Genomic DNA, 12754 nt, shown 5'->3' with positions numbered 1-12754 from the left:
TGGCCAAAAGGTGGGGGTAAGAGTGTCTGGTAGAGCTGTATTGCAGGGGAAGTCGTTCAGACCCTCAACCAAGACTTCAAAATTGTGGCTTGGTGGTAGATGGTTGTGAAGACATGGACTGAGTTTGAGGAATCCTCCGTCTTTTTTAATTTATTTCTGTTGTGGTCGAATTGCCATTATTGTGGGCGGTGGAAAGAAGTGTCTCTGCCCTTTTGGTATGGTTGGTATCAACTCCGTTTGTTAGGAGATGTGTATATGCCTAAGGTGCACAGGGTGGCCCTAGAGTCCTTCATAGAATGAAGAACGTCGTCCGTTTTTACAGAGAAGAGTTTCTCCCGGTCGAAGGGGAGACCTTCTGCCTTGAGTTGGAGCTCTTTGTAGACTACAGATGACTGCAAGCACGAAGCCTTGTGCATTGCAACTGCAGTTGTTCTCGCCGCAGTGACCACTACATCCATCGAGGCCTGTAGGGATGTGCTGGCAATTTGCTGTCCTTCCTTCAAGAGAGCATTGAACTGAGGACATTTTTCCTCCAGTAAGTCAGCAAGGAATTCTTGCAGCTGACAATAATTGTCATAGTTGTATTTGGCTAAAAGGGCAAAATAATTGGCTACCCAGAATTGGAGTGTAGCTGATGAGTATACTTTTCTGTCTAAGCGGTCTAATCATTTATGTTCTTTGTCCTGTGGAGTGGACCGGAATTGGGGCTGTTTGTTGTGATAATTAGCAGCTTCCATCACTACAGAATTCAGTCGTGGATGAAAGAACAAAAAGTCCATCCCTTTAGCTGGGACAAAGTACTTCCTGTTCTTTTGCTGGTAGGTGGTATGGTTGTGGGGAGTCTGCCAAATATTCTCTGCTAGTTCCAGAGCATCTATGGCATCGTTTATTGGTAGTGTGATTTTGGATGTAATGGACGTCTGTAAAACTTACAGTAGCTTGTGCTGGTTTTCTTGCACTTCTTCTAGGGGGATGTCTTGCCTGGTGGCTACTCTTTCAAAGAGTTCCTGAAATTGTTTCAGGTTGTCAACTGTGCTTGGAGACAGTGAAAAGACTGCCTTGTCAGTGGAGGATGATGAGTTGTGGGCTGGGGAAATGTCTGCATTGACCGAACCTTCTTATCTACCATGTCCTCCGGTGCCTTCTGACGTCTCCCTGCTCGGGGAAGGTGGAGAACAAATTTCCCTTCCAGCTGGGGTCGAGGGCCTACTGCTTTGAGCCCTATACGCCACCCAGGGGTCCCATTGCATGGGAAAAGGCATCGTTGGACACATCCAGGGTTGCCTGTACCATTGTTGCATCCCGCGAGGTTGGCGAGATTTGGTCCTAAAAGCTTTCCATGGTGGTCTTTGGGTGAAGAGTGTTGGGAGGAGAAGTGTCTCCTATGTAATTCCTCCTGTTCATCATTGGAAATGGGCTAGGGAGCCGGAGAAGTAGACAACAACTCAGTTATTTGGCGCCGAGATCCCTTGTTACCAAGCAAGGGTGACTGCGGCACTGAAGAGACCACTATGTCCTTGTGCTGTGGAAACTACTGAGTAGCCGTTTGTTTGTGTGGTGGTGGTGCCGCTGGTGCAGATGCAGTCAGTGCCTTTGTCAAGATGGTTGGTGCCATTCTCAGCTTGTCCCACCAGTGCCGACGACTGAGTCGGTGCCGGTGGCAGCAGCATTGCCTGTAGTACCGCTCTTGGTGCTGACTCCTGAACGGGAGTGGTTGGTGCCGTGGAGGAGGAGCATCTTGACTCCATTCCGGAGCAGCGGGGCTCAGCAAATGTCCACAGAGGAATGGTGCCAGAGGTGCCTGGACCCTCAAAGGTGCTCACTCTATGTGAGCTTGACACCGAGGATGGCAACCTCGCCGGGGACCTCTTCTTTCTCTGAGTGTCCCTATTAGGGGAGGTTGCAGCTCGCTTCCTGGATGATTTGGAAGACTGAGCATGCCCATTAGCAGAGGTTTTGCTCGGGGAACCATCTGTTGATGTCAATTTTTGTCCCTGAGGAGGAGGCTGAAGGGACTTTTCCATCAAAATCTTGAAGCGGAGATTTTTGAGGGATATGGGTCATCCCCAAACAATGGATATGAGTGGCCATCTGAGAGGGGCATCACCTCATGACAAGAGTCACATAGTTTAAACCCAGGCGAGTTGCGCATTGTGGCCGTTAAAGTTTCCCAACGAGGAAAGAGTGGGAAAAATAACAATTAAAAGAAAATACCTATAAAAACTTTTTTTTTTTTTTTTTTTTGGAAAAGAACAATAACTAAGCAAACTAGACTTACTAAGCTACTGCTAATCTAACTATTTCTATAGAGAGAAAAAGAAAGACAGCACGGCCACTGAGCTCCGTCTGCAGCCAAGGACAGTTGAGAATGAACTGAATCAGTCAGGTCGTGCGTGTGCTACATGAGGTGCCAACAGCACCGCAAGATGACTATTGCGCATGCACGCCCCGACCAAGCACCGTTACTGAAAATCTCCGATCTGCGGCGCAGGGACGCACCAACACCCAAAGTGGAGCACTCATAGGGACACTACTCAAAGGAGAACACAGACCCATCTCCTTGTGGATTCCATATGCTTGATATAAGTCTTTAGTGCTCTTTTAATATCTAGGGTGTGCCACTGCTTCTCATTTGACAGCTATGAACTCCAAGAGCTTGATGCCATGGTTCCATTCTCTGAAATTCCAGATCTGTTTTGTAGTTCTGGGTCCCCGGAGCATTCCCCATCCCCTCAGAATGGTGTCTGTTATGATAAGCTGCAGGTCTGGAAGGCATATGGGAAGACCCCTGTGGACATTCTCTGGAATTACAGCACCTGATTGGGAAACTATCTGGTCTTGTATTCGCTACAAAGAATGGTCCCATACTCTCGGAAGAAAAGCTTGAAAACACCTGATATGACCTCACCCATGGGGAGACCCATATGTACAAGACCTGAAGGCACAGTGGCTATGGACACTGAGCTATGGTTGGCCTTGTACATTTCTCCAGCAGAGATATCAGAACCTGGATCTTCAGGAATCTGTCTAGTGATGGGTATATCTTTAAAAGCGGCAAAGAGTCCTGTGGCACCTTATAGACTAACAGACGTATTGGAGCATAAGCCTTCGTGGGTGAATACCCACTTCGTCGGATGCATCATGCTAATGCTCCAAGCTTATGCTCCAATACGTCTGTTAGTCTATAGGGTGCCACAGGACTCTTTGCCACTTTTACAGATCCAGACTAACACAGCTATCCTTCTGATACTGGGTACATCTTTGTCACTGACGCATCTATGTCCACTCCCAGTTGAATTATGTTTGTTGAGGGAATAAGTGGGCTTTTCCTGGTATTACTGCAAAGCCACATGCTTGAAGGCAATCCAGGGTCTGGGTTGTGGGACTGCATGCTGTGGCCTATGAGCCATGCTTTGCTGTGACTACAATTCGCTACTTACGACTCTGGGTGTCGAGGGTGGATCAGAAAGAAGAGTCTGTCATGCTGAGGATTTTGTTAGTTTGAAGGAAAACTGATCTAGGTTTGCTTAGAAGCTTCTACTCCAGGTTTCTTCCCCCCTGACAGGGTAACAATCCTTTCTTGGATATTTTTGGTGTTGGTAGCAACCAATGGATTGCTGTGCTGGATTTCAGAGAGAGGGCTAAAGCTTCTCTGCAGTCTCAGCTAGTAATTTCTGTTTCCTCCAATAGCTCCTCACCTGTAAGTCTGCATGCACAAGGTATCTATTTAGGATGAGCGATAACTATTCATGGGTGTAATATGACATCCTTGTAGTTACCATGTTAGAATCCATTGCTCATCACAAATCACATCAAGGATTTGACTAAGACCAGGACCGAGACGTCTCACTCCAAGCAATGATCATACCACTAGAAGATGAGCAGTTTGTTTACCATGAAACAAACTTTCCCACTAAATATATGAAAAACCTTTGGTCTGAACACTTATAGCCGAGGCTTTGAAATTATTGCACTGTGACTCTTACGGTCTTGGAAGGAAGTCCCCTTCTGAAGGTACGGCTTGTTGTTACTTACACACACACACTCTCACTCTTTAGTTTAATCAGGTGTCCTCATTTGGATCTTATGCCCTCAAAAGAGGCATTAACAGGAAAATATGTATTAATAATACTTGAAAGGAAAGATATTTTATTAATATTAAGTTCCTTGCAGGCCACTGACTGGCATCCTGTCTTGGAAAAGTTCTGTAGGTTTTTTGTTTTTCTTTCTTTCTTTCTTTGTATTGCACGTGTGAAACTTCTTCCCCTGTCTATTTACAGGAGGGAGACAGTATAATTCATCTTGGTCAGGAGACCACACAACAGAAATGGGGTACTGGCACACGAGTCAATTGTGAAAATAGCTTGTTAGCTGTCCCCAGGACCTGAAAGGCTGCCTGACTGCTCCTGCAAGTAAGTATGGTAGAAGCCACCTAGTACCACTTGGAGCTTTACTCAGGAAATCAGGACCGTTTTGAACATGGAAAGGGATTTCTCACTTACCCCTCTGTAATCCCATGAAGGTGCAAGCTCCGTGGGGAGTGGAATCCTCAAGCACCTATGTTCTGGTCACAGATTGCCTGAGACGCTCAAGGCTCTATATGGAGACAGCCTGGGGAGTAAGGGCGGGAAGAAGCGAGACCTTTCCCAGGCAAAGCAAGAATTTGTAGCTGATGATCAGAAGGCACAATTCCCGTTCTTGTGCTGCCTCAAATCTGAAGCCCTTTTCCTGGCAGAGTGAGGGCCTTTTGGTTGAAAGCCAGATGGACACAATTTCAGTTAACCTGCTGCCTGAGGCATAGCAGCCCAGGAGGCACTGGCTTCTCTGTATCCCCACACATGCTGTAGGGTGGGGGAGGGTGGTGACCATGGTACAGAGCACTGAGAGAGAAACTCTCTGAAGGAGATAATCACCCACAAACGCTGTCTCAGGGGGAGAAGGCAAAGAAGGGGTTTAACGCCTGATTTTCACTTGCCTATTCACAATAGTAATCACTGTCTTGTGAAAGACACACTTACTTTTGCCTTTTTGGACCCAGAATCTCTGATTTACACAGAACTTACTCCAGAGTATCATGAGAAACCCCTGATTCATGGTGCAAGGAAGGGGAGCTGTATAGGAGCCCTGCTTCTCTCCTTGGGAATTTAGGACTCACTTTAGGACTTGTGGGGGAACCAGTAGCCTGGAAGGGGTCTTATCTTTATGGTCCTTTGGTGCCCCAGGTCTCAACCCCTTGGTTGGCTGGACAAAGTCCTCTTCATCATCAGCGCCTCTTCTTGCTCTGCTCTGTCTTTCCTGATTGGTTTTTCCACAGTGAAGTCAAGGGTGCTTTGGGGGGTAGGAGACCCAATATGCCAGTCAACTCAGAGCCCTGTGGCCTCAGAGAGAGAGGGTTGGCTGACTGCAGGCTGGGCATTTTTTACCTTCTGTCAAGACAGGGAAAGCTGCCTCAAACACTGAGTACATTTTGGATTTCACTTAATGCTTGCATGGCTGTTCTGCCACACCTGTAAGGGGGCAAAAAAGCTCAGCAGAGAGGCACTGCAACAGAGGCTCTGGATGGCTGTGACCACAGAACTGCTCAAATCCCAGACCAGGAGGAGGCGAAAAGGCTTGAAAACAAATAAAAACAATTTAAATACCCACAAAACAGGCCAAAATAACAAATCCAAAAGAAAAGGAAGGGAGCAAAGTGAACCACCACTTGGCAGCTGTTGCAAAAGGCAGAAGATCTGGCAGCAACCAGAAGAAGGGAGCATGGTTAGCATAGGCTGTGCCACAGCTTTGAACTGCCTCCAGAATCTTCAGTGAGGAAGAGAATATATAGCCCATACATGTCAGAGCTGTGGGAGAGACTGCTAACAGAAGAGAAATTATCATGTAAGAAATTTTCCACTCTCAATTCTAACACAGCATGATTAGAATATACATGTGTATTTGTGGTTGACGCTGGGTAGCAGAATTTAAACACATAAAATGCAGCAATTGTGCTAAGTGCCAACTGAGATACTGCACAGCCAAATCAAATTTAAATTAACTAGACCATTTCAAAGAACACACCTCCACAATGTGAACTATGGAGATTTATACTAAAACTCTGAACCGCTTAACAAACCTCCAAAAAAGTAAAAAATCTAGCATGACTGAACCTTAAGTTTTTAGATAGAAAAAAAAGGATAAAAAAAATCTAATCTCAGGATCAAATAAAGAGTTTCAAAATGGAGTAAGTTTCAGTGTTTGTACAATTTGCTTTACAGCTTACTTACGAGAGCAAGTTGAACCTCTCCTCCTGTAGCATACACATCCCCATCATGATCTCCATATAGAAAAAATTTCAGGATACTTCCATAAAATATTGGAAGAGTTTTAATTGTTTTCACCTAAAAGAGAAAAGACAACTCAGTCATTATCATAAACCTTAATATGGATGAGTTCCTGACACATGTGGTTCAACTATACAGAAGCTACACATTAAAATTGACATTTGTGCATCAGCCACCTTCCAATTATTCTGCTTGCATGTATAAATCAAACAATAAACCTTTCTGAAGTTAGACATTCCTCATCCAGGTTTTAGTTTGCAGTAGAGAAGCTCTCCTTAAATCACAAACTCCCTGCTTTAAACTAGTGTGGCCTCCAGCATATGCAGCCAGGAACTTTCGCTCAGAGCTCCTCCTCAGACAAATCACAGGATGATACAGTCCGTCCATAGGTAAGGTTGTAATCAGGTTCCATTATAAGACTTATTTTATATCCATCTTGTAACTCGGGCTAAAAGAAATAGTGTGGACTAAAAATTTCCAGGTTTATACTAAAGGCTAATGGAGAATTTTTCTGTAAAGCATGAAGCAAACTTGTCAAATTGAGTTACAGAATATTAAAAAAATTAATCTGATTTGAAATTAACATGTGTCCTAAACTAAGTCATCTTGTTACTACCTTCACATTTTTCACAGTTACATTTATTTGAAATCTTGCACATGAACTACAACTGAAGAAAATGAGCCAATTTTATCCTTTTCTAATAATTTTGTTGTCGTAGAACAAAGAACTCCTAGTTTCAGAAGAGAATATAAGGACCTGTCTACACTGTGCCACAGTGTGGACCATGGGTTGTGAATTGATTCACGTGGTTAACTGCTGCTGGAGTGAACTAAAAGGTAGCATAGCATTAACATAGCATAGTCCCAAACAGGACTACTTTAATGCACTCCAGCAAGGTTCACATGGGCCAATGAGTGTGCAACACACTAATGTGCACTAAAAGTTACACACCTCTCGTGCAGACAAGTTTGTAGTGATATGCGCTTTACAAAGTAAACACGACAGTATATTTATAAAGTTTATGTAGGTTGTAAAGTTAAGGAGAAACAGGAACCCTGAAGATTACTTCTAAATTCTGCAGGCGACAAAGAAGGAGCCAGGGAAGAACAGGCAAACTTAATTCTGATATTTAACTTTTTAGAGCTTGACTGCAATCTTCACATTTTCTTTTAAAATGGGATTTTTGTACAGAAAATTATAATCTGTTGATCTAACTAGTATCATACTTGCTTTATATACTGTAAATATTCTATATAACGTATATCAATTTTTAACTTTAAACAGCACCAACATTATCAAGCAATTAACTTACCAACTGTCCAGTTCTGTAAGTTTTCCCATCCCACTCTATTGCAGAATATGTAGCCCAAGGACTTTGCATTCTTTTGGAGGTCAAGTCAGTACGTGTAATTATTTCTTTAAACAGTGTGAATTTTATCTGTTTGTCATATTTCTCATGGCAGTCTTTGAGCCACAAAGCAAATTCTCTGTCAATTTTCATTCGCTGCTCCTGTGAAGAGTTTTAGTAGATGCATTACAAAATGTAAATCTGAGTTTCATAGGTGTGAATAACGACTTAAAGTTAATGGTTGTTCTCAGTGATACTGTAGTCAAAAGTTATTTTTAAAGAGTGTTGAAAAACTATCGCATTCTAAGACAGACTTATTTTAACCCAGTGACTGCTTAAAATAGCCTTACTTACTGATATATTCAGTTAATTTTCAAAATGTTGCTTACTACAAATAAGAGGTTATCTTCTTAAGAAAAAAGTCTCTCTCTCACTGTATACCTAGTTACATCCATATAATAAAAACTAGGTATAGCAGAAGACATAGAAATCACTTTTTTATTCTTCAAAACAAAAAAACTAGGGCTGTAAAGTGATTAAAAAAATTAATTGCGATTAATCGCACGATTAATTGTGCTCTCAAATAATAATAGAATACCATTTATTTAAATATTTTTGGATGCTTTTCTATGTTTTAAAATATATCGATTTCAATTACAACACAGAATACAAGGTGTACAGTTTTCAGAGTAGCAGCCGTGTTAGTCTGTATTTGCAAAAAGAAAAGGAGTACTTGTGGCACCTTAGAGACTAACAAATTTATATGAGCATAAGCTTTCGTGTACAGTGCTCACTTTTTTTTATTACAAATATTTGCACTGTAAAAAACAAAAAATAGTATTTTTCAGTTCACCTAATACAAATACCATAGTACAAGCTCTTTATCATGAAAGTTGAACTTACAAATGTGGAATTATGTACAAAAAATAACTGCATTCAAAAATAAAACAATGTAAAACTTTAAGGCCTACAAGTCCACTCAGTCCTACTTCTTGTTCAGCCAATCGCTCAGACAAACAAGTTTGTTTACATTTGCAAAAGATAATGCTGCCTGCTTCTTATTTACAATGTCACCTGAATGTGAGAACAGGCATTTGCAAGGCACTGTTGTAGCTGGCGTCGCAAGATATTTATGTGCCAAATGTGCTATAGATGAATATGTCCCTTTATGCTTCAACCACCATTCAGAAATGCGTCCATGCTGATGATGGATTCTGCTCGATAATGACCCAAAGCAGTGCGGACCAATGCATGCTCATTTTCATCATCTGAGTCAGATGCCACCAGCAGAAGGTTGATTTTCCTTTTTGGTGTTTCGGGTTCTGTAGTTTCTGCATCACAATGTTGCTCTTTTAAGAATTCTGAAAGCATGCTTCACACCTTGTCCCTCTCAGATTTTGGAAGGCACTTCAGGTTCTTACACCTTGGGTCGAGTGCTGTAGCTATCTTTAGAACGCCTGTTCTTGCTTTCAGGAAATATTGTAAATAAGAAGTGGACAGCATTATCTCCCGCAAATGTAAACAAACTTGTTTCTCTTAGCAATTGGCTGAACAAGGAGGAGGACTGAGTGGACGTGCAGGTTCTAAAGTTTTACATTGTTTTGTTACGGAGTGCAGTTATGTAACAAACAAAAAAAATCTACATTTGTAAGTTGCACTTTTGCGATAAAGAGATTGCACTACAGTACTTGTATTAGGTGAATTGAAAAATACAATTTCTTTTGTTTGTCATTTTTACAGTGTAAATATTTGTAATAGAAAGTAATATAAAGTTAGCACGGTACACTTTGTATTCTGTGTTGTAACTGAAATCAATATATTTAAAAATGTAGAAAAACATCCAAAAATATTTAATAAATTTCAACTGGTATTCATTCTATTGTTTAATCGCGATTAATTTTTTTGAGTTAATCACATAAGTTAACTGTGATTAATTGACAGCCCTAAAAACCCCCCAAGGTTTGTGCTCATTTTTGAGTTTTAAAAAGGCTCAGCTTTAAGGGCTACTAATACTGATATGGATTACTATTGCAAATGACTTGTCACTGGAAACAGTGCAAAAATTTAGTAATGTGGACAAATGAGCACTAAGAAGTGGGATGAGACTTCCTAAATCACATTCATTGAATTATGGCAAGCAGAAGTACAAATTAAGATTAAAAACAGCACCTGTCCATTGAAGACCCTTGTAAAAAGAGTGTTTTTGTCTTTTAACTTCAGTTCCAGGTCCATAAAAGTAAGCTTGTTTGTGCTGACCTGAAACTTATCATTGGTAAATAATGCACCAGAAATTCGATTGTAGCATTCAATTGGTGCAAGTCCTCTCTTCTTGGGAGGAGCACACCAGTCAAAGCTTAAGACAAAAAAGTAGAATAATTAGAAACTTAATTTTTTAAAAAGCAGTAAAAATGTTTAAATTGTAGACCTGGAAATCTCTTACTCTTCTACACTTGTGTATGGTATTAACCTTCCATTCCAAAAGCATTCAAAAATAGGCCTTTTTCCCCTGGCCCCTTTTTCTACCACAAAGCAGTCATCATCATCGTCGTCATCTTTTAATCCTAGATTTAAAGGAACATCAGAGTAACCATAATAAAACAAGAGCCAAAACAAGAATATATTGTAACATTTACCTTGTTTGTTAAAATTACACATAGCTTCACTGTACACAGAATGTATTTATTTAGTAGGTATATATCTCAGAGGGAAAAAATAATTACCAGTAATTCTGTTTATCATATGCCTTTTCCTTCCCCATCTTAAAACACCTTTCTTACACTAAATGGCATCTACCAGGAAACAAAAGCATCCTTTTGTTGCATCAGATCTGCTTATCTTGAATATATGAAACAATTTTCTCCTCCACAGACTCACACCTACGTTCAGACCCAGTTTCATAGGCAATAGCTTTAACACTAGAAACAAAATCTGATTTTGTATTTCCTACACCCTAGTTGTTCCTACAGCTTCCAGCAGTACAGATAACCAGCCAGTTGACGGCTTAGCTGTACATGCATATAGACTTCCTTAGGTGTACATGAGTTTAGCCCAAAAAATCTACTTCTCACAGAAAAGAGGCCTAAGGGAGCACAAGTATTATGTATGCGCACAGCTTTCATAATTTAGTTCATTATATAGTTTACTCTAAAATTGAAATTGTAAAACTTAACTTGAAAAACAGCACTAAATCTCAACTTGGTTTAAATTGCTCCCCCCTCATATGTTATCACCACTCAGTTTCTAATTCATCTCAGTACAAAGAATTGTGAGATGGCTCAAGATGGAAATTTGCCATAAAAATGGATGAAGATGTTGGAGATCAGTATTTGCTTCAGAAAGAATATTCTTAAGTCTTTTTAAGCAGATTCTACAAATGAGCAGCACTGGAAATATGTATGTAGCATGTTGACAAAATGTAGGATTATATATATAACTGTTCCCAAAACTGTAAAATTTAAAACTAGTAAGATTTAACTGACTTACGTGATGGAAAGCATGGATCATCAGGATATGTTTCTTTATCATATAAGAAAGGATGGTAGCGGATGATGCCCTCCACTATACCTTCTCCTTCAACATGTGACTTAAACTCAAAGCTATCTGCCGCAGAATTTATATATAATGTCTGCATGTCATCTTTGATCTCTCTAAGGTTGACCATCTTAGGTACCTTTCCTTTTTCAAACATCAAAATCTAAAAGAAAAACAAAAGAAGAAGAAGTTTTACCTGTCAAACTAACTACACTCAACACAAAATGTTACAACTGGTTAACTACATTTTTTAAATTAATCATCATCAAATGTCTCAGTTTTCGATGAAATCACACACATCTTTCAAACACTGCAGTATTTCCGAGCAATTAACAGTAAATATAATTACAGCAATGTAATACGTTACCATATATATCCCACCTCAATATCAATGTTGTTGAAAGGTCCAGCTTCTTTCATTGTAGCATTAGTTTCATTTCCTTTTGGTCCATGGATGTAGTAATGATAGATATGTCTGAAGTTATTAAAAAACGTGTTTTTAACTAAATCAAAAACACACCCAGGAAAAAGTAAAGCAATCTAAAGTGCAAAATTTACAAAGCTTAAATATATTAAGAAGTGTTTTTATATTAAACAGGTTTCTTTTTTATTTAAAATTTAACTAGTTCTTGGCATTGTTGGAAACCCAAATTCAACTGCACGGACACCACAAGGTGAAATGACTAGAAACAGTGGCCAAGCTATGTTAGCTACATTTAAGGTTCATTATTTTTATTTCACCAACTGAAAAGGCAAGGGTATCTAGTTATAGAGATATCTACTCTCAGACTTATCAGAATAGGTGAAATACTTGCATTCGAGGAAAGACTTGGAAATATTTAGATGCCTTTGCAAGGCAATAAATGACTATGGTGATATGTATTATTTTGATGACAGTTTCCTTTATAGAAAGGCACAAAGTAATAAAACTCCTGTAAAGCGTTTTGAAATCTACAGATGAAAAGTGCTATATAAGAGCAAGGTATTTTTATATATTCTGATCATCAATTTTGTAATGGTGCCACGTTATCTACACAATAATTAGTATGTCACAAATAATCCTTATACTTTCTTTTAAAAACAAAACAAAAAAGCATTTTACTACAGTATGAATAGCTAGGTTGTGTGCATGCAATGATGCGTTAGAGAAATTATCCTTCTAGAATTCTTGTTCTCAAGGTTTATAATCCAGTTTTCAGTGTACTCTCAATAAAGCCTACAGAGTTAGTTATTTATAGAAAATTACTGGAATATTTAAGGCAATGGGACTATTTGTGCGTATAAAGTTAAACCCATAAACCCTGATCCTGCAATCTAGCAGACTTATTTAGAAAGTTACAAAAAGGTTTTTTCCTTGTAACATTCAATGAAGATTCATACACAGGGAGTTTGTAGATTTGGAAAGTTTTACACTTCTTCATAGCAGAGTGGAACTGGAGTAGAGTTTGTAGTTTATAGGATACCAGCTGAGTGTACTAAATTTCAGTCATTAGAATATTTATCAACATTATTAATAGTAAATCCAAACACAAATTACATCACTAAAAGTAT

The 12754-nt window shown here is 39.8% G+C and overlaps 1 protein-coding gene across 3 annotated transcripts in view; it reads right to left on the bottom strand.

The window, feature by feature from the left end:
• The window catches only part of SMCHD1 (structural maintenance of chromosomes flexible hinge domain containing 1), a 167624-nt gene that overhangs the window by 127083 nt on the left and 27787 nt on the right, over positions 1-12754 (bottom strand). For all 3 annotated transcript variants that reach the window (XM_037892791.2, XM_043538793.1, XM_037892794.2), the window contains 6 exons: positions 11585-11678; positions 11156-11366; positions 10113-10233; positions 9842-10025; positions 7637-7834; positions 6267-6380 (listed from right to left, as the gene is read on the bottom strand). In XM_037892791.2, coding sequence (XP_037748719.1) covers positions 6267-6380; positions 7637-7834; positions 9842-10025; positions 10113-10233; positions 11156-11366; positions 11585-11678 — 922 coding nt within the window. The remainder of the gene's footprint in view (positions 1-6266; positions 6381-7636; positions 7835-9841; positions 10026-10112; positions 10234-11155; positions 11367-11584; positions 11679-12754) is intronic.

Source organism: Chelonia mydas, chromosome 2 (assembly GCF_015237465.2).
Source record: "Chelonia mydas isolate rCheMyd1 chromosome 2, rCheMyd1.pri.v2, whole genome shotgun sequence".
NCBI classification, from domain to species: domain Eukaryota; kingdom Metazoa; phylum Chordata; order Testudines; family Cheloniidae; genus Chelonia; species Chelonia mydas.
The sequence above is the reverse complement of the archived record's forward strand: the minus strand, read 5'-3'. Positions and strand labels throughout refer to the sequence as shown.